At 40.8% G+C, this 23,343-nt stretch overlaps 1 protein-coding gene across 1 annotated transcript in view; it reads right to left on the reverse strand.

Moving 5' to 3' along the window:
- Positions 1-23,343, reverse strand: part of Pappa2 (pappalysin 2) — a 253,241-nt gene that overhangs the window by 88,499 nt on the left and 141,399 nt on the right. The window contains exon 14 of the mRNA XM_052737329.1: positions 23,045-23,252. Within this exon, the coding sequence (XP_052593289.1) occupies positions 23,045-23,252 (208 nt within the window). The remainder of the gene's footprint in view (positions 1-23,044; positions 23,253-23,343) is intronic.

Consider the following 23,343-nt stretch of genomic DNA (forward strand, 5'->3'; position numbering starts at 1 on the left):
GTCAAACTAAGCACTGGTGGTATAACAAAGATGGCATCTTTAAAGAACTCAGTCTAGTGAGAGAGACTAACAACATATTTTCTTACTCTTGGTACTCTTGCCAGTGGTGATCATCATTAGAGAAAGTAGCTATCATTCATCACCAATGATGTGCTCTCCTTGCCCTTGGTTTGTATTAGGGGTCAATGACTTTATCAAAAAATTGGACAACAGTATAAGAATGTAGACAATGAAGTGCTGTCAAATAGGTACATAGGTCCTACTGTAATTGAGACTTGGTTTAAAAAGCAGTAGCCCCTCAAAAGGTGGATTTGATCTAACTGTGATAAATGGACATCCCTGATGGATGGGGTTTAAACACTGTTCCAGTGACACTCTCATTTCTTTTGTCCATGCCTGAGAGGTAGAGTGCAGAGGAAGTGGAGATGCATGATGTGAAGGGGTGTTTTGGCTTGTCTTATCTCATAGTTATCCTCTATGATGATGTAATATCCATATGGCCCATTGAAAGAAAGGAGAAATATAAGGGGAGGAAAAAGCAGGATTGTTAATGAGTCAGTGTGAATTCCCCAGATCCAATGCTGACCAGAGGGTATACAATATAAGGAATGAGGCTGTTTCTGAGTCTTTACTCAATATCTGGATAAGGTAGTCAAAACTTGACTGTCCTTGGAATGAGATCAGAATACTTCCTTTATAATACCAAAGAACTTCAAATCTGTAAATGCTACATGTCATTCATCTCCAAACCACTGTATCTTCTTCAGCATGTTCAGCAGTAAGAACTAGAAAAGGGTCTTTAACTCTCTGGTTCATGTCAGTTGATTGTCAAGGAACTTGTACAAAAGAGCACATGCTATTTATGGTGACTTTATCTGATGAGCCCATGTCATCATGAAGGACAAGCACATGCTGAGACAGGCTTCTTTCCATCAATATGGCTAGGACCACATCTATTGGTGTCATGAGCATCTATCTAACATCAGGAGTATATCCAGCGTTGACAGCAGAGCAGAAAACAAGACACAAAAGGGAAAGGTGTCATGAAGTAAGACCACAACCCGAGGGGTGGTGGGGAGCAAACCCAACCTGTTTATGAAGTGAGAAACGGTTTCATGGCAGCTGCTGCAAATTCTTTCACTAGCTTATATTTCCATTTACTTCCTCTTAAAAGAATTTGGTTTGTGAAGACGGTGTTTGTCAGGTCGTTAGCTTCTGATGGCATCTGGTACCAATTGTGGACTTGACTCCCTTGTGCCCCAGCCCCAAACCCTCTTTGGTGTTTCTCTTCCACTACAAACATTGCCTCCTGAGTGAGTTTGTTGTGTTCGCTATTATCACACCTTGTTACACTCTTCTTTCTCCTAAAGTGACCTCAGTGCTCGTAGCATGAAGACAGTGCTAATAGCTCAAATAGTTGATCTCAAAACTTCTCAAATACTTTCTCCCGTTGATCTCTGGAAAAAGTTAATGAAGGCGGCAAAAGTGATGCTTTGCAATGTAGTGAGGGTGGGAAGGCAAGAGGAGATATTTATCTTGGTTTAACATACAAGGAAACTAAAGCTGTTTGGAGACTGGCTAGAGGCCACACATGGAGTCAGAGGAAAATCCTCATCTCCTAGGCCTCTCTCCTAGGCCAGCTTCGACCATGAGGCCTAGATATGAGGATGCTTTTCTGCTGCTGTCTGTTCAATCAGGAAAGAGCAGCATTAACTACATGAACCAAAGAGTTCCTTACCAGGGTAATATGCATCCACATAGAATATTTATTAGTTCATTTGAGTTTTGAATGGTAGTTTTCAAAAGGTGGTAAATCAAGGCAGCAATGTTTGTTCAGGTGCTGTCTGCAAAATCCACCAAGTGGGTTTCCCCTTTGGCAACATCTCCTTTCTTTCTCAACTACTTTTTCAGATCTCTCTGTACCTCATCACAGTGTCTGCTCAGACAGGAATATGATGAGATCAGTCAAATGTAACTCACAGAGTTCTAAGTCAAAGGACTGAATTTTCATGACTGAATTTCAAACCAGTGGGTCCTTAAAAATCACACCATGGACATGACCACCGACCTATTATTCTAGTTTTATTTTATTGTTTTTTTCTTTTCCTCTCCATTTTCTGAGAAGCCACCACATCTTTCTTTCGGTTCTCATTCCAAAAACCACTATGCTGCAGGGGCTGAAGCTAAGGCATGGAATTCAGAAATCCCTGTTAAAAACCATTTTAACCCCAGGCTGTCTTCTGTTGTAGGAATTAACTCCAGAGCCCTCCACACTCAGTCCTAACCATCTCCTACTATATGACTTCTCCTCGGGTGATTGGACATGCCAATGATGCCCACAGGTGAGAAACCCCTGCTACCATGATTCCATAAAAGATTGGTCCCCTGCTCTATGCCGCAGGCTCTCAACCATAGCTATGTCACAGGCTCACTTAAATAGCTTTTAAAACGTGTCTATTTCCACCCCTTATCGCCTGAGGGATTTTATTTTTCCAGTGGCATGATGCAAGAATTAGTGATAGTTTCAAGTTCCAAATGGTTATTTGGTTTGGTTTGATTTCTGAGGCAGAGTCTCATTTTGTAGCCTAGGTAGGATTTGACTTAAAATCTTTATGAGCCTCCTGCCTCTTCATCTCTATGCTGAGATTACAAGTATGTGCCACCATGGGCAGCTGGTTCAAAGTCTTTACTACCCCCAGGAGTGGATCCTATCCCTGTAAAGGTCTGGATATATATAGCCTGACAGGAATATCAATAAATTGATAGTATTGATAGAGGCCTAGACTATGTGAAAGCAAAACTAACTCCAAAAAGAGAAATAGATTTCACTGCTAAATCATTATGTTTTAATACATTAAACCCAAATTATCACATAGAAGCCTCAGAGTAGGCCAAAAGCATAAAGTATTTTCCAGCTCTGACAAAAATTTGAATACATTTGAAGAAGGAAAATAAAACATGTGCTACTCATTATGAATTCATGACTTCTTCAGAGATAATTTTATCATTACATTGATTTGACCTTAAGGAATGACTAAGATGTGGAAGGGTTAAATAAATGTCCTGGGGTGTTATTTCTGAGGCTTTGTAGACAAAATACAGGGAAATGGAGCAATGTGGAGAAAGCATGGGGGAAATCACGATTTCTTCCATCACCGTGAAGTGTGAATAACATTTGGTATGTCTGAATCTCTCCCACTCTGACCAGCAGATTTAGAGAAATGTGTCTTACAGAGAATCAACATCTGTCCCCAAAGACAACTTTAGAAGTGACAAAGAGGTTGAGGTTGAGACCAGAGGACAGACATCATTCTCTGCAGGTAGAGTAGCCAGACCCACGGACAAGCTTGCCATGAGCTGTATGTATCCCCATAGGATGCCAAAGCAGATACCACTTGTTAGTTTTTCAGTTCTTGAGGACACTGGAGGAATGTTGTCCTTGTTTCCAAGGCCAGGTCTACACTGTGAAAGCCAGATAGTTCCTGATAAATGAGGAAGTCATGGCTGTTCTACCTTCTGTGGCCACACAGCATTGATTCAGTGTCCTACTGAGGCTCTGGCTCACCTTGAAAGAGTCAATCAGAGTGTGAACCAAACCCCTGGTTCCCTCATATTGAGTTGAGGAAAGTTTGTGTGCTAACCTTGGGATGACATATACCAACTACTGAAGAAGAACTAGGTGTTGCTAAAACTGAAATGGATCTGAAAGATAAATGAACCCAAATCTCTCATTGTAGAGATGGGGAAACTGAACCCAAAAGGAAAGGTGCGTATGATATTCCAGGACTTCCTGCAGCCCTAGTTTTATAATAGAAGACAAAAGAAGCAGTTAATTAATATTTGTCCAAACTCAAAAGCAGGGTGACCTCAGCTCATGAATTTTCCTAAAGTCAATATCCTACCCTCTCTGAGGCATCCAGAAGAGTTAGACCACAATGTTTTTCTTTTCCTAGAATCAACATTGGAAGAAACTGTCAGGTATCCATATTACACTTTTCAAGAAAGAGCCTTGAATGATAGAGATAGCAGTAGGCCCTGTCATCCGGGTTCTGAGCTTGGTTTGTCCTGCTGACATCTGTGACCTTGGATAAGTCTCTTAACCATTCTGGCTTTCCATTGGAAAATTTGTAAAATAACAGGGTTGAAATAGGTTCTACCAAAAGCCCTGCCAGCTTTAGCATGGTATTTAATTTCACAGATGAGGTGATGGTGGTATTGGGGTGGGAGTCCAGAAAACTCAGGAACAGACAGGATGTGGTAGGGAATGCAAGAAAGAGCTTGTCATAATCTTTCTTGCCCAGAAGAAATCTTGTGCTTAAGTTCCACTTTTTAAGTTGTTTAGTTAAACAACCTATTACAGTGTCTTTATTCAAGAGTGCCATTGACTAAACAGCAATTCCAGAGCACTCCCAAGAGGAGCTCATTTAAGGTTAACTAGCAAAAGAGGATCAGATGCCCCTCCACTCTGCTTTACTGATTATTACTGAAATAAGAGGGTATAGGCTAAGAAGGAATGTATGCCTGGGATTTGGCAGCAAACAGGGGTAGAATGTATGGAAAGGATTGGTAGAGACAAGGTCTTCATTCATCTTCCCACTACCATCTGCAAAAATGAAAATAACAATAGCAGTCACTCTTAGAGGGATGTGGGTTCCCAACCTATGTCCTTCTCACCTCTGGCTTCATTTGTTTTCGGGCATCGGAACCAGGTTAAATGCAGAATAGATTTCTAACAGCCTTCTCAGGAAAACTATTTCTGCTGCTTTGAAGTGTTTTACGGCAGGATCATACCAACTGGAAAGGGGAAATTGATTCAAGTTCCTGGTCCCTGAAGATTCTCATTTGAACAAAATAGCAATCTTGGTAGAAGTTCTACTTATTTCATCACATGACAGAAAAATGACTAGTTACTGCACCCTGCAGACTTCCCCCATTCCTGTATTCTGAGAAAGAGAAGTTTGTCTGTGACCCTTTAGGTCTCAACACTAATTTTGGCTCTCCATTTTAGTCCGCTAGTCCCGCCAGACCGAGTCATTGCTTCCTAGAATGTGACCTATTTGTAAGATTAGAAGTAGACTCCGGTGGCCCCAGCACTTGGTAATTCATTTTATTCATTTCTAATTCTGGGCACAGATTTTACCATGTCTTGCCGTAACACCAGAAGTCCCATCCAAATGCCCCTGTCCTTCTAAAAAGAAACAGATTTGCATCAAACAGCCAAAAGTGTTCCCTTTCAAAAGCCCTGTCTCACCAAGTTTGAAAATTCACGATTTTCATGTGGATTATAAAATATGAAGAATACCAAAGAAAGAGTCAAAATAATCTAATTACTGACTAACATGCAGACCGCATGCTAGCACCTGCCCATCTGAAATAGCCACAGGATTTCTAACTACATCCCCTGACAATCTCCAAAGGCTGTATGTAGCTCTCTCCACAGGGGGCATTTCCTAATGAGGCATGATTTACTCGAGTTCTGCAAGTGATTGCTTTGTTGATGCCTGCCCTGCCCACAATCTGCCCTTGGATAGCAACTAAACTATTTACCCAGGAGTGACAGTCTTCCTGTCATATTCACAGGGTGAGCTTGGGAATTGTGACACATGTGAAACTAAGTGAAGAATGACTACTGACCATGTCACTATGAAGCTACAAGACAAGGAGACACAAGCAGCTTAGCTTGGCTGTCACCCAGGTATAAACTCTGGGCAAATGGAGACCTAATACCTCGCATGGGTCCTCAGAAAGAAGCAGAACACAAACCATGTGCTGAGCACTTCCAGACTCCTGCTCTTCCGCTTCCACACTTCCTACAGTCTACAACAGAAGCTTCCTACATCATCTCAGAACTGCTAGTCTTTTATTGACATCACATTTGGACTACTCCTTTCTGGTTTTTTTCCTTTTAGAACTGCTGAGCTTTGCAATACTAATAACTCACTTGTTTGTGAAGGGAAAAAAGGAATGGGTTGGTCCTGAAATCATGTAGTAAAGCTAGATGCTGCTGCCCAACATAAAAGGCCTCGGTCTACACATTGGATTTGCTGCCGCTTCTGCATTCAGACCTTCTAGACCTCTATGACTATGGCTGAGCAAAAATCCGCACAGGGTCAGAGGATCATTCCAACCAGAGCTTATGCACCAATGCGTCAATAGTGTCTGCCTATTTGGCAGGCTGCAAAGTCTACAGAACTCTAGAAATGTCCACTTGCTTTTGCTCTCTGCACTTTCTCCACAGCTGCCATAAAAACAAACCATACTAAAGAGACGAGGGCTGAGGAAAGCGCTGAGGCATTGGTGACATTTTCAGTTCATTCCCTGTTTGCCACACTCTTCTAATTGTTTTTCATCTTTCAGCAAAACTTACAAACGCCTACACTAAATGATGCTTCAGCAGCAGGGCTCTGCCCAATATTTTGCATTAGCAGGGTCCATAGGAGAATGTCTGTGGTATAAAACATGCTCACTTCTAGCATAGGGTTGTTTTCTATTTTAAAGAGACCTTTGGGGATTGTCGGGACTTCATGAAAATAATCCCTAATGGCAGAATCTAAGACACCATGATGAGGCACTACAAACTTTATTTCAAAGGCACTGCTTTGAAATCAGGCAATTCTTGGTGTTCAGTTCCGGCCTTGGTATCCCTTTCCTACAAGATACATGTGGATCAGATCCTAGCTTTCCATTGAAAGCTGTCATCTAAATTATCCTTAGACTATACCCCATTAACAATAATCTCTACATGGTTGTGTTTTAATTTAATAAAAGCTATTCAAAAGTAGTCTTATCTACATGTTAAGAAGCTCCCAAATGAGAACCATGTACATGACCTTTTACTTTTTTCTCTATAGTTCCATTAGGAAAGACAGTCCAAGGGACTCAAATGGCCCACTGTGGCTCCCAGTACAGACTGCTATCCACCCAGCCATTTCTCATTGTCCAGGAGACCCAGCATCTTCTTTGTTGGGTTTCCATCCTTCCCTCTTATTTTATGGGCAAATCATTCTGGGAAAAGAAAGTTAGGCAAGAAATCTAGGGAACAATTGAGTGGATATAATTCTTTCCTTGCTCAAAAGAAACTGGGCAGAAACAAAAACAAATTCAACGTTAATTTGCTAAACTGCTTTGGGGAAGAAGATAATCAAATGAGTAGAAATGTAATACATATTTCATTTCTATAGTGCCTTTCCCAGCAGTAAAGGAGATCATTTCCCATCACCCTAGAGCACTAAAAGGGAAGCCTCTGCTAAAACCAAAAGATGAGGAGCCAAGGAACAAGCAAACAATTGAGCTTCAGCCCCCAAGCAAAGGGGGAAAGAGGAGCCCTCTGTTTCATGCAGCTATCAGGAGGGAGAGAATATGCAGTTTCTTCAGAGATGAGCAGAGAAAGGACAGGCACAGTGAGGTATTGGGATCTGATTCAGCCTAAGGATGAGAGGCAGAGGCTGGTATTTCAAATCTCAGCTCTCAGTAATTGAAAGACACTAGAGACTGATAGAGAGCAGCCGTGAGGGTTCCAGGGGACAAGGAAGCATGAAGCAGCATGACAAATGAGAGAGCTAGAGGGATCCTCCTAAGACTAAAACCTGCTTACTGCAGGGATGGAAAATGTGACGGTCCTGAGTTCAGCTTTGGCTGCCTGGCCTTGGATGAGGACGCTGAGGCCCTATGAATCAGCCCATGTTCTACCAGTAAACTACTACAAAGCCAAGAAGAAATATTTCTACACCTGAGCCCCTGCACCCCCTAAGTAGAAAACATAGCCACTTCCTCTGAAAATTCTCCATGCATCATTGAACTCATAGAGACAAGGTCTACATAAAAACTGCTTTCCTTTCTTCTGGTCTTTTCCCTCCCATCCTAGATCCTATGTCTATGGTGCATTCTCCATGAAAAAGGGACAATGGCACGTAGATAATCCTTCTATGACTTATATCACTGCAATCAGTAGGTATATCTTTTTGAGACTAGCATTTTAGAATAAAGGCATCTCTTGTGTCATTATCATGGAGATGCCCCTGAAAGGGGATCTGAAGAGGCTGGACAACCGGTGAATGGGTTGGCAATGGTTTTAATTCTCCATGTTTCCAGAGTTCATGAATACAAATAGAAAGTCATACCATTTGGTGGTAGGTGTTTGTTACTTTATCTCCTTGATTCTTTATTTTACAGACCCTACCTCAAGAGACAATAACCAAAAGGTACAAGACTACACAAAGGTAGTGAAGGGGGCTCATGTAGTCTATGTGTACATAAAGTAAGAGGTCTCTAGTTGGATCCTGAGGCAATCAAACCAAATCAAATATGCATTATTTCCCTCCTTTGTCTTTTCTTTAAAATTATCTGATTCACAAGAGACTGTAGAATGCTCAGCCCTAAATAGGATTTATATACCACACCTCCTCCTCCCGAGGTTCAGAGATCATTGCAGAAAAGGGGGTGGAAAGAACTTAAGAGCCAGAGGTTGTGGGGAACTACAAGCAAACAGTATCTTCTGGATACAACAGGGCAGCTGCACACATGATAGCATACATAAGACACATATATGCATGCCCAATACAGACCAAATCTCAGCATAGAGATGGGAGTTAGCCATGAAGTCTTACTAGTCAAGGAACTATTGTCAATTGTTAGCTTCTGGGAGAGGGAGCAATGGGTTACTCTAAGAATATAATCTCCAGTAAGTTGTCCATACTCCAGTGGAAGGCCACTTATCCAAGAATATTTAGGCAGCACAAACTGGTCTTGATAGGGCTTAAAACAAAAGAACACAAAGTTGGGTGGATAGGGAAGAGGCAATGGATCTGAAGAGGGTTACAGGTGGGGAATGAATATGATCAAAACACATACGAAATTCCAAAAACTAAGCCCAATAAAATATTTTTGAAAAATCTGATTCTCTTTGTTACATGAGTATGCTTAGGATATAATGGCAAAGTTATGAATTATGTAAATGTATGTGAGCATTTTCACAATAAATATACACTATTTAGATACTTGACTCTAATTGATATGTACATATGACCATAATAAAAATGTTCTAACATGGAAGATAAACTCACAGTATAAGAACTGTAACCTTGAAGCAGAATCACATTTCTGTATAATGTCTACATTATTTCCTTGACTTAAATGTTCCATGTTCAATCCCAATTTGCATTAATAAAAAATACTGATTCACAGCAAAAAGAAAATGGCAAAGGAGACAATCTAGGGGTGATACTGGTCTTTCTAACAATATTTATTGTTGAGTAAAAACTAAGGTATATGTTTACAAAATTAAACATGTGTTTGGACATATAAAAACTAATGTGTATGTTTACAAAATTAAACATGTGTTTGGACATATAAAAACTAATGTGTATGTTTACAAAATTAAACATGTGTTTGGACATATAAAAACTAATGTGTATGTTTACAAAATTAAACATGTGGGGTTGGGGATTTAGCTCAGTGGTAGAGCGCTGGGTTCGGTCCTCAGCTCTGGAAAAAAAAAATTAAGCATGTGTTTGGACATATGATCCAGAAATTGCCTGCCTTGGTAAATACACAAAAGCGTTAAAGACTTACAGCCACACAAAAGCATGTAGTAGATATTTATAGCAGCTTCCTTCATAAATGTCAATACTTCGAAGCAAATAAGATGTCCTTTAACTGGCACACAGGAATAAGACGGGGAGGCCTTCTCTGGCCTCCAAACACTCACACAGACATATGCACCTGCCTGCATACAATCACATACTATACACACACACACGTATACACACACACACACACACACACACACACACACACACACACACAGAGACAGAGACAGAGAGACAGAGAGAGTCAATTAATTAAATTTTTCAAGAGAATAAACCCCAATATAATCTACAGCATCTGGGCAATGTGGGTTCATCAGTTGTGACAAACGGACTATTCTGATGATAGCTGGGGACAATGGGGAATATTATGCCTATGTGGGGGCTAGGGACATACTGAAAATCTTTGTACATGCTTTTCAACTTTGTTGTGAACCTAAAACTAATCTAAAATAATATCTTTTAATATTGTCAATGCTCTTCTGAAAGGCACAATTATTTAAACAGTTAAATCATTTTTAAATTAGTTTTATAGTTCAGTGCACATTACATTAACCTTTTCTGAAAGATTTCTTTGCATAAATGTGAAACACTTTCATCCATCATTATGAAAAGAATAAAAACAAAGATATAATTTAAAAAATAACCAAAAACTTTTCTATGTTTGAATTTTTATATAACTTCATTATTTTCCAGGGGTGGGGGGAAGCCTGATATCGCTGATTCAATTTCACTTTGATGAATATGTTAACACTCCCATTCACGCTATAGAGAAAAGTGGCTCTGGAGGCTGAGAAACAGAGAGAAATGAGCTTGTAAATAAATTTCTGGACAGGGGCCATTTATAAAATAGATCTGTTATTATCAGCCAGAAGAGTTGATAGAAATGTACCAATGAGTGGGCAGCTCAGACAATCCACCTACAACTAGGGAATGTGTATGGCAAGAACTCTCCTTTCAAGTCACTGCTCTTCCGAAATGCTTACTCTTTTTCTTCCTGCATGCTAACACCTCACGCAGTCCTTTGACCTAAACAGTCCAACAGACAGAAATCGCATGGCTGTCACATGTGGCTCTGTCAGGGTGCTCAACACTTCTATACTTAGAATTCTAGTACCTAGAAGCATATTGCCTAGCCCAGGTTAACCCTGTTATGGGTGTTGTTCCTGCCTTCTGGATCCATGCTCTTGTGGAGGCCTCTCAGCAGGGATGTTGTTGGGACTAGTGACTGTCTTCTAACCTCCTAACAAGATGACACTTCTGTTATTATGTCAGCATGATGTCAGTATGGTTGGGATCTCTCTCTCTCTCTCTCTCTCTCTCTCTCTCTCTCTCTCTCTCTCTCTCTCTCTCCTCTCTCTCCCCTTCTTCCCCTTTCTCTCCTCCTCTCTCTTCCCCTCTCTCTCAGCCCTCTCTGTGTCTCCCTGTCTCTTTATCTCTCTGTGTTTCCGTTTGTGTGTGTGTGTGATTGTAAGTGTGTATGTGTGTGTGTGTGTGTATGCAGTGCATGATGAATGTCCAGGTGTGCACATCTGTGTGTATGCATTGCATCATGAATGTCAAGGGGTGCACACTTGTGTGTGTGTGTGTGTGTGTGTGTGTGTGTGTGTGTGTGTGTGTGTGTGCATTGCATGGACATGAATGTCCAGGTATGTACACCTGTGGGGGGGTGTAAGTGTGTGTGTGTGTGTGTGTGTGTGTGTGTGTGTGTGTGTGTGTGTGCACTGCATGATGAATGTCCAGGTTGCACACCTGTGCATGGGGAGGTGAGAGTTAATTTGGGTTGTCATCCTCTAGTACTCTCTGCCTTATTGCCTTAAGACAAACTCTTTCACTGAACCAGAAGCTTGCCACTTTGTCCAGGCTGGCTGTCCAAGAGACTCTTGAGATCTACCTCCAATGTCTCTACCCACAATGTTGAGGTTGCAGGCACATGAACCCATACCTGATATTTTACATGGGTGCTGGGGATTCAAACTCAGGTCCTCATGATTGCAAAGTAAGCTCTCTTACACACTGGACCATCTCCCAAGCCCTTTAAGGTCTTATTACTGACACACAGTTATTTATTTATTTATTTATTTTTGGTTTTTCGAGACAGGGTTTCTCTGTGTAGCTTTGCGCCTTTCCTGGAACTCGTTTTGGAGATCAGGCTGGCCTTGAACTCACAAAGATCCGCCTGCCTCTGCCTCCTGAGTGCTGGGATTAAAGGCGTGCGCCACCACCGCCCGGCTGACACACAGTTATTACTGAGACTGTTTCACACTAGTTTTGAAGAAACAGATGCCAAGTATGAGCTGCCCCATGTGGTGCCACATGTGATGACTTTGTGACAAGGAAGTAGAACACACAGAGGCCCCCATCTGACAGTGCTTTGGGATCAGCTGCCAACTATGTGAAACACTGGTATTACCTTCCCCTGTTAAGTCTACTGATAAGAACCTATTCCTGGCTGATATCCCATCATAGCCTCCAAGAGAAGTTGTCTAGACATGGTCTAGACATCTAACTCACAGAAACTGTGAGGTTACCAATACACCAGCATAAATTGTGGTCATAATAGTGTAGACAGCAATGGGAAACTGACACATAAACTGGGCTTCTGAAGCTACACTTTCTCTTCCTCGATTTCCTGCACATTTTATAAAAAAAGAATGGGGCGTTCTTCCTCAGATTTTCTCTTCTTTAAGAAGGTAGGTTCTTTTTTCTTGGGCCAGAATGCTATAGGGCTTGGGTCTGTAGCTAGAGTTTTCCTGCCTGGCCCACAGTCAGGACAAATCTCTCTCACCTGCCAGTCCCACAGCCGTTCAGACCCAACCAAGTAAACACAGAGACTTATATTGCTTACAAACTGTATGGCCACACCAGGCTTCTTGCTAACTGTTCTTACAGCTTAAATTAATCCATTTCTATACATCTATACCTTGCCACATGGCTCGTGGCTTACCAGCATCTTCACATGCTGCTAGTCATGGCAGAAGCTGGCAGTGTCTCTGACTCAGCCTTCCACTTCCCAGAATTCTTCTCCTCCTTGTCCCGCCTATACTTCCTCCTGCCTGACTACTGGCCAATCAGTGTTTTATTTACTAACCAATCAGAGCAAAACATTTGCCATACAGAACATCCCACAGCACGGGTTAAAACTTCCCTTTTCCCAGGAACCTTCAGTTCCCTGGAGGTTACCTGTAAAATGTCCCTGATCTGGATTACACAGTCACTTAACTCCCCACAAAGCCCAAAGGACCTTTATATCTTTCGACCTCCTCTTTAGTGGCCTCCATTGCATGGTGCCATCATTGACATTACACCACTTCTTCAAAATAATGTGCCGTTATTTCAATGCATCCAAAGTACAGGTCCTCTTTGATTATTCTGAGGCCCATGGAATTCCAGTCACACTAATTCAAATATGCTTTGAAGGAGGGCAGCAGTTTTCTTGAAAATTATTAGAAAAAATTGGTCATTCTTCTCAGTAAATCTTTCCTTATTAGAAATGAATTACATAGATCTTAGTCTTAGCTTTGCTGATCTGAAATAAGGTCTTCATATGACATGTACTTCAATTTTCAATGGAAAAATGATTTCTGTCACATTTTTGACCACTAAAATATTTTGGAACATGACTATTCTATCTCTTTGTATATTTGCACATGCATGTACATACATATTGCCCAGAATGAACACACACACACCCCATCATAAAAAGGAATTCAATTTACAGAATGATTCACATTAAGCTTTTCAGAAAGTTGCTTGAAGCAACAGTTACTCTTTTAATTGGAATATGGCAATAGACATACATATACACATATACAAGCATTCATCATATCAGTCCCAAGCTATTACACAAAACAATATTCCAGTTTCTAAAATGACAAAAAAGGATTACAACATAAATACCTGTTTATCTATTACTTATTATCTATCATTCATATGCTAGATAGACAAGAAATAGAAGAAATAACTCAGGTTCCCACATGCATATTTCCTTGAAAAAATAAAGACCTGATTCAATTTTACACTAGAATACTTGCTCTTGATAAGTGATAGATTAAGAGAAATCTCAGTGCTCACTATGATTTTGTCAGTATCTATTACCTGTTTTCTATATTACTCAGAATGTGTACTTTTTTTGAGACATTGTTTCTCTGGATAGCATCAGCTATCAGGGAACTCGCTTTGTAGATGACCAGGTTGGTCTCAAACTCAGAGATCCGCCTGCCTCTGCCTCCCAAGTGCTGGGATTAAAGGTGTGCACCACCACCTCCAGTCTTAGAATGTGTACTCTTAATACTAAATAAGCTAATGGGGTTTCAATTCTTTATATTTGCCTTGGATTTACAATGAAAACATCAAAAGATTAAAATTTATGCTTCTAGTTAGCTCAATCTACTTAGAAGTTGCATTGAAAATGGTCATCATGGCCGGGCGGTGGTGGTGCATGCCTTTAATCCCAGCACTCAGGAGGCAGAGCCAGGCGGATCTCTGTGAGTTCGAGGCCAGCCTGAGCTACCAAGTGAGTTCCAGGAAAGGTGCAAAACTACACAGAGAAACCCTGCCTTGAAAAACCAACAAAACAAAACAAAAAAAAAATGGTCATCATATTAAAGTCAGAAACCTAAAGGGAAATATTTCTCAAAAAAATATAGAGAGTCGGTTTTTTTTCATTTGTTTGTTTGTTTTGCTTTTTGTTTGTTGTTTTTGTGGTTCTTTGACATGCCCTTTTCTGCCAGTTGTTACTGTATCCCTGCTCAATTGCAAACCCATGCTTCATGGCCCTACTTTGTGATACCAGGCCTGGACTGTGAATATTCTCTTTTCCTAGCAAGCATGACATGATGTTTTCTTCAGCAGAGAACACTAAAACATAGTGCAGGATGAAGGGACGTACCTCTTTCCTACTGCTTGATATCCTCTCTCTAATCCCACTGTGCTCTATGGGTAGCAATGTGTGGGACAGCCCAGAGTGCTTGACACACAGGAAGTTACAGTAATACTCTGCACACCTCAGCTAGCTTCCTACAACATTCCATGGACCCCAGTGGATTTTTTCCCACCAAGATCTGTCATTTCTCAGGGGTGGCCTTCCAGAATTTCAAAACAATCTTGATGTTACCTTTCCAACAACTCTTAGTTAGTCCTCAGGTTGCAGTTTGGCAAAACAAAAACAAAAACAAAAACAAAAACAAAAAAACTACCTGCCTTCCCCAATACTAGTGTGTAATATAGGGAAGTTCCTGGTTGCCAGATCTATCCTGTAGAATTTTAGGCAGCTTCTCTGAATCCTTTGTACTCCAGCTCTATCTTCTGCCACGAGAAGCCAATCTTAGCTTTGAATAGGGACCCTTTCCCAAACTTGTTACTACTTTCTTGGATACCCTGCCACCAGTCATAAAATTGCTCCATTTACCCAGAGTTCTTCTTATCCCTCAGGGGTTAGTAACTATGTTAAACGGTCCCTGTTTGGATTACTACATCCTGGATGGACCCTAACTGACACAGAATGATACCAGTCACAGCACTAGAAGACAGATTCACAAAGATGCAACTTAGGGATTGGCTTCATTGTCCCCCCAGGCTCCAGTGTTGTGCTGAGCACCTTGTTAATGGGAATGCAGTGTGATGGTGTGAATGCTGATGTCCCACATAGGTTCCTGCATTTGAACACTTGGTCCCCTATTGGTGACAGTGCTTGGGGAGGTTAAGAAGGTATGGCCTTGTTGAAGGAAGTATGCCATTGGGAATGGGCGTTGAGAGTTTAAAGACTCATACCACTTGTAGTTCATTCTTTTATTTCATGCTTATGGTTCAAGATGTGAGCTCCCAGCATCCTGGTCTTGTTGACATGACTGCCACTTGTTGCTATGCTTCCAATCCATCATCATGGACTTTTTTTTGGTTTTTTTTTTTTTTTTTTTTTTTTTTTTTTTTTTTTTTTTTTTTTTTTTGGTTTTTTGAGACAAGGTTTCTCTGTGTAGCTTTGGTGCCTGTCCTGGATCTCACTCTGTAGCCCAGGCTGGCCTCACAGAGATACTCCTGCTTCTGCCTCCCAAGTGCTGGGATTAAAAGCATGCTCCACCATAGCCTGGCTCATCATCATAGACGTTTATCCCTCTGGAACCATAAGCCAATGAAAAACCCTCAGTTCTTTTTTCCTTGTCCATGGTGTTTTATCACAACAACCGGTAAGTAACAAATATATACTCCATGGCATGAAATGGCATCACAGTACTCCAAGCCTTCACTGTGGTAAAACATCAACCCAAATCAGTGTTTTAAGGACCTAAGTGGATGCTGTATGTAGGAATCCTAGGCAACTGTGACAAGGCATGTCACAACAGCAAAAGAAAAGAGGCACAGTGAACTCAGAAGGAGAAACCCCTTCCTCGTACACTCAAAAAACATGGTGCCAATTGGCAAAAGATAAATACCAACAAAATCCAGATGTGATTTTACAGTTCAAGCAATGAGAGTAGATATAGAGAGGAGAATCAGCAGATTTGGTAACCACCGTACCTTCAAGGATGATAATGACAAAAATAAAAATAAAGGTGGGGAATGCTGAGACAGACTCCGTCTGTGCTGCTCCCACTTGGAGTCACCTTGTCCTACAAACTCTACCAATACTGCTTTCAGTTATGCAACAAGATACTATAATGCATTTGTCAGCTTCCTGCTGAAATATCAACAATACAGGAAAATGTGAAAGTTGGGTTGATGACACCAAAGAAAACCAGAATCATCGGGCATTTCTTCTTGGTTAAGAATGAACTGGAATTCAATTCAGAAACATCATTGTCAGTCAAAGCATATATTCCTTGTTTTGTTGTTTTGTTTTTTAGTGTAGAGGTGAACAAGAACTAGACTAAAGGAAAGAAACAGACATGTCTTCATTCCTTTGCATTTTCCTCCCTACTGAAAGAGGTGAAGAGAGCTAAAGATACAGCTCAGTGCCAGGTCACTTGATTAACATGAGCTAGGCTCTGGTTCAATGCCAAGCACCACAAAAACATATAAAATAGACCAGAAAAGGTAAAAGAGTTAAACAAGTCATCTTTTCTTTCTTACCTGCCCTGCCCTAAAGACCAGATAACTGAGTACTGCTTTCTCTTCATCAGAGATCTGTTCTTTGCCCATTATCCACATCAACACCACCCTCTACTTACTCAGGTCAAAACTCCAGGTAGTGAAGTTCAAACACATCAGAGTAAATGGAGGCACTAAACCACTGGCCAAAGCCTTTGAATGCTGGGGATAAATGGTCTGAAGGCAAAATTCTATAGCATCCTAAGCTACTAGAGACTTAAGTTCAGCAGATGATTTTTCAGAATAAAATCTTGGCATGCTTTGACATGGTACTACTGTCTTTGTAAACAGTACAATGAAGCAATGAGCCCTGGGCTTATTGGCAGTGAAGATAAAGAAAGGTTGAAAATGAAAGAGAGACAAATATTTATCAAACAAATGCAAACAAAATGAAAACAGGAACGGAAATTTTAATTCCAGACAAAGTAGATTTCAAAGCCAAAAGCAGAAGAAGCAAAAGGTTTGGCAGGAGGTAGGGGCTTAACAAAGACCAAACGGTCCTAAGAAGCCACACACCTAATTATGAAACATCCAATTAGAGAGTGCAAACATTGCTGGAAGTCAAGGAAAACAGAGAGAAGGGCAGTTGTTTAGAAGATTTGTACTAACTTCTCACCTAATGTAGGACAAGAAGAGAGAGAGAACCCAGGCAAGCTGAAGGGAGAGTACAAAGGCTGCAGAGAGATAAACAGTCAGGACTTTCAAGCTGCCATCAATGTCAACCCATGTCTTGGGAAATGGGGTGGTATGTTTATCTCCAGAAGTTCAGCATTGGGGATCCTGTGGATATGCTGTCATGCAGGATCAGAGGGGTTGCAATCAATTTTTCTACTGTATCCAGGTTACTAGAAGAACAAATGACCCACTGTAGAAGTGCCATGCTCAACAGCAATTCCTGGCTATTGATAAATTCTCCTAGTGCTCACCTTGTGAATTTCCAAAGTCTTGATCTTTGACATTTTAATCCACTCACATAGACAGCATATCAATGCCAAATCCCTTTATATGAACAAAAAGATGGTTTTGTTTCCCATAGTTATTGACACAGTCCAAAGACTGTTGGGGTCCATCTGATTCCTATGCATGTGATAGGTTACCTGAGACTTTTCTCTAAAGTAAAGAGAGTTGGGAAGAGAGTGAGAACAAGAATAGTCTGAGTGCTTACTGACGGTCATGGCCCAAACAAAGAAGGCTGTAGCTAAGCTTCAAGACTTATGGGCTCCTGATGTGTAGAGTAGGATGGAAGCATCAGAATCTGGAAAGCCATCACAAGGTGAAATGGGACTAAGAGACATCAAGTCAACTGGTACTCCCTCCCTGACCCTTGCAGCTTCCTTCCTTCCTTCCTTCCTTCCTTCCTTCCTTCCTTCCTTCCTTCCTTCCTTCCTTCCTTCCTTCCTTCTTTGCCTTCTAAACCTTTACATTATCTAAAGCATTCCCAATGCTTTAATTCTTCATTGGATTTATACTAGATTTTACCTCAACCTAGAATCATGTAGACAGCTTTATAGTGGATTTTTTTTTTAACTTGGGTGCCTGGTAGACATGACAGACTTAACATGACCCGACCCTAAAACTTTGGGGTCTTTTCCCAGCTCTGTCTATGACCTTGACTTCTACTCTAAATAAACAGTACAACTGTTCACCTAGAAAAAAAAAGTGGTCCATATGTCTTCATTTCAAATATTCATTCTTCTGCCTCCACTTTCCCACTGCTGGGATTACAGGTCTGTGCTACCATGTCTTGCATATACAGTGCTAGGGATAAAACTTGGACTCATTGATGCTAGAACAGCACTCTTCTGGGTAGACTACATTCCACATCCACCCTCTTGTTGATTCTTTAAGAACACAAAAAGAATATGCTTTGCTTTTCAATGATGTTTCTTAATTTAGCTCCACTGCACATTTTGCAATTAGAGTCTCAGTGCTAAACTTGAGTTTTCATTTTGATAAGAGTTTTTATGGCGTTGTTTTTGCTTTTGTTTTTCTGTACTGTTGGTATTTCAGTGGGATGCACAGATAAAGATTACTTTTTACAAAGAAAAAATACTAAATGTCACCATTGAGCCAGACTTTGTTTGGCTTTCAGCTGAGATTCTATGCATCAATCGAGTTGAATAAAGTTGCTGGGCGGTGGTGGCGCACGCCTTTAATCCCAGCACTCGGGAGGCAGAGCTAGGCGGATCTCTGTGAGTTCGAGGCCAGCCTGGGCTACCAAGTGAGTTCCAGGAAAGGTACAAAGCTACACAGAGAAACCCTGTTTCAAAAAACAAAAAACAAAAACAAAACAAAAAAATAAAGTTATAGTATTATAGGAGAGACAGGTTGTGGGTCATTAATAGTTAAATACAAAATGGATAACATATATTACTAGGCATCTCTCAGCTCTCTCTTATGCATGTAAGTATTAATGGAATTTAGGTCATAAGAAGTAAGAAGAAGGTATCCAGAAATTCTTTACATGATACTTAGAATTTGAGGTTTTCATGTTATGGGCTATCTATACATACAACAATGATTGATGTAATACTGCCACCAAAAACTTCGATTTTATAAGTGCATAAGAATTCACATTTAAAATATATTCATGATTAAAATACATGAGACTCTTTAGGTTTCCTGTGTATAAAAATTGACTATATTGTACTGACTGTGAAGGGAAAGCCAATTTTCATGGCTCCTGTCAGTCACATGTGGTTTGGAAATGTTTATGCATTCCAGATGTACTCAGTGTAAACTGGAGAATCATATCCTATTTCCACTGGCTTGCATGCATGCATATAAAACTTGTTTTTCTCACAGTGCCACATGAGAATACATGGAGAACTAGCCTCAGTGATCACAATTAATTAACTTCCTTCTTGAACTTTCACAGCTATGATGCTGAGAGCAAGTCTGGTCCTTCATGTTTACAGAGGCTGTAACTTCTGCTTTGTTGCTTTTCTTGTTCAATTCTGTTCCACAGAGCATTAAAAACAAACTGTTGTGTAACATAAGTTTCTCAGACCTACTATGTATCAGGTCCTCTGCTAGGGACTAACAAATACTCAGCAGGACTTTCACTGCAGGGAGGCCAGAGTTCGATGTGAAAGAACACTCAGTAAACAAATTATTACCACACAATTCAGTAGTCACCTTGGTCCAGCTTGTGTTATATATTATGACCTATGGAAACAATGAAGAAATTTGACAGAGCTTCACAGGATGGGCGTCCTGATGACAAGGTTTGAGATGAGGTTTGAGATGACAAGGACTGGACAGCATTCAAAGAGTAGGAACAGTATGTGCACAGACTCTTGAGAAAACATGATTCAAGGACCTGAGAAAAATTCTGTCTAGCTTAAAGCCAGACAAAGAGCCAATACAGAAAATAATTTGAAAATGTACGAGAAAGATGTGATGACTATGAAAGACTATGATATTTTAAGAGTATGCATTTTGTGTTAAGGTTTGAAGGCATCTTCTCATTAAGAAGACATAGAAATCATGAATGAGCTACCTAATGATACAATTTCCAATATCCAGACTGTCTCTCACTGTGTTATGCTTCCTGACACTTAACACAATACCTGGAGTCTAGTTAATGCTCAATTAACACAAGCCACAATCACTGCAAGTAATACATAGCCTCTCGGATGTCCCCATGGATCTGTGACATTTATACAGACCCTCTCCCTGATTACCAGCTAGACTAGTTGACTAAGTTTTAGTGAATAAAGTATGTTAGAAGTAGTGAGCTGTCACTCCCAACATTAGGTTATAAAAATTGTGGCTTTCTCTTAGGAAATTTTAGAAGTAGTCATCATCTCTGGACCTCTTTTTCTCTTGGATCATTAGCTACCATGTCTAAGACACTCAAACAGTTTATGAAGTGTCTTACGTGCAGCAAACTGAGTAACACTTACACAAGACTGCCCACTGTTCATATCCATTGGGGGTATATCTTCTGAGGCTACCAGTCACCATAGTAATGGACTTTGAAGTGATTTCCCCAACTTCCTTTGAACCTTCAGGTAACTGTAGCCTTGGCCAACAGCTCAATCACACTCTTATAAGAGAGCCTAAGCTTAAAGCACCTCTCTGAAGTACAACTAGACTTATCATCCACAGAAACCATGTCATATCAAAATGTTGAATCACTACATTTTGGTATGGCTTGCTATACAGCAGTAGAAAAACAGTATATTTGTTGTGGAACAATCTTTTTGTACACTATGAATATATATTACTCTCATTGGCTAATAAGAAGCTGATTTGTCAATAGCTGGGCAGGAAAGGATTGAGTATGAGCCAGACTAGGAGAATGCTTAGTAGAGGAAGGGTGGAGTCAGAGGAGTTGCCAGGAGACTCAGAAGGAACAAGACAAGCTGGAGGACAGGTAAAGCAAGGAACCATGTGGAAATACATAGATTAATAGAAATGGGTTAATTTAAATTGTAAGAGATAGTTTGTAATAAGCCTGAGCTACTGGCTGAGCATTTGGAATTACTATTAGCTTCAGTGTGTTTATTTGGGAACTGGCAGGTGGGAGAGAAACGTCTGACTACATATAGTACTATCTATTAGTAGATAATCAAACACAGGCCCAAGCATGGCAAATGGGGCACTAAGAGGTTTTGCCCTTTACCCTTCTTTCCCTTGCTAAAAGCCTTTAGATTACATTCCTAAAGCTAGGCCCCAAGGTCCATTCCTTTATTTGGTCACTGACTTATTCCTGAGACAAAACACTGAGATCCAACAATCAACTTTCATTATTTGGCTAGCATGTTCAATAAGGATTTGCCAACTCACTCTAGCACAGACTTCTCCCTTTTCTCCTTAAAAACCCACTCCTGGAAAAACAAACATACACACACTTGCAGCTCTATCCTGCTGCTGCTGCTGCTTACTGTTGGCCTTTGCATCTTCCTTACCCTGTTTGCACGCCCCCCCTTACCCCACCCCCCGACACCATCCTGGGGAGGAGGGGGTAATAAATCTCCTTTGTGCTAAGAACTTGGTGTTTGGGTGTGCCCTGACCAAGGGGCTAACCTCCATTACAGGTTCTGTACAAGATGATGGGGCATTGCTTGGAACCCCAGCTTTTGTGATTAGGTTCTGGTCACCTAGCAGGTGGTTCCACCTCCCACTCTAAGGAAATGAATTTGTTACCCTTTGGTTCCACTAATCTATTAGACCATTGATAGAATCATTCTATCCTGACTGCATCATAGATTGTTTAATTCAGTGTCCCCTACCTCCAAAAGTAGGGATAGGAATACTTTGAAGTATAACCCTTCTTCTAGCTGCTGTAAGGAATCCAGAGGCCCTCATCTCTCCAGATGATGAAAATCACAAATGTCCGCAGAAAGGCACATGGAGCTAATAGATTCCCAATGTCCATATGTGACCCCAAATGATTATGTGAAATGCCGCCTTAGGAAGTAATTCTTAGATTTGCTGAATACACTTTCCAGGTGGGAACAAGTGGATAAATATAGATTGCTTAGGGAACATTGATTTTTTGGCACAAAACTTTTGGCAGTTCATATAACAATGTTGATTTGAAGTCAATGACTTTATATGTAAAAAAGATGTTAAGACCTTGTGAAGATGTTAAATATTTACCCCAAAAAATTATACTCAACAAAGGAAAGAAACAAATATCTGAAAAACCCAAATTTGACTTCTATTTGTTAGTCTTTGCTTGATTCTTAGGACTTCTGTGGTGATATGGTGTTGTACTCTAATAAAATTCGCCTGAAGATCAGAGGACAGAGCCAGTCACAGAGTTAAACATAAAGGTCAGGCAGTGGTGGCACACACCTTTAATCGTAGCACTCGGGAGACAGAGATCCATCTGGATCTCTGTGAGTTCAAGACCACATTGGGCTACATAAGATTGATCCAGTCTTGGAGAGAAACAGATCTAGGCAATGGTGGCACGCACCTTTAATCTCAGTATTTAGGAAGAACACACACCATCAATCCCAGCACTAGGAAAGTTGAGATAGGAGTGAAATGGCTGGGCATATAAGGCATGAGGAGACAGGAACTAGAGGCCCTTTCAGCTGAGGACTCAGGAGTATTCAGTCTGAGGATTCTTAGAGACAGGATCTTGCCTTCCTTTCAGCCTGAGGATTTGGTAGATGTGAGAAGTGGCTATGGCTTGTTTTCGCTGATCTTTCAGCATTTACCCCAATATCTGGCTCCAGGTTTTTATTATAAGACCATTTAGGATTCGTGCAACAGACTTTTTGGCAGTTCTTAAATCTGTCTTTTCAGTTAATGATTAAGCAGCCACTGTATAACACTATGAGCCTAAATAGTAGCAGTACATTACAGTCACAGTGGAGGTGGGAGGCGGGGGGGGGGGGGAATTATCTCTGTACCTGTGTCCCTGATGATTTTTCTCTGAAATGCAGTTTCTGGGAGCTGAAGAACTGGTGTGGGAGGATGTCCTTAGAGCCACTGCTGAGATGCCCACCAATGGGGATGAAAAATTCAGCAGCATGGAAGAAGTGTGGTGGGGGTAGACATTCGCCTGATGGCTCACATTGATAACCAGTGGATTATGATGACATGACAGTTCATAGGTTCCTGAGGAGAAATAAGGTCGTGAACACTATTCTGAGCCATTAAGTTAGAACCACGTAGAACCTGTTTATCTTCTCTATAGCTATGTAACATG

This window comes from Peromyscus californicus, unplaced genomic scaffold, assembly GCF_007827085.1.
Source record: "Peromyscus californicus insignis strain IS unplaced genomic scaffold, ASM782708v3 Scaffold_14__1_contigs__length_90479793_seg_2, whole genome shotgun sequence".
Lineage (NCBI taxonomy): Eukaryota > Metazoa > Chordata > Mammalia > Rodentia > Cricetidae > Peromyscus > Peromyscus californicus.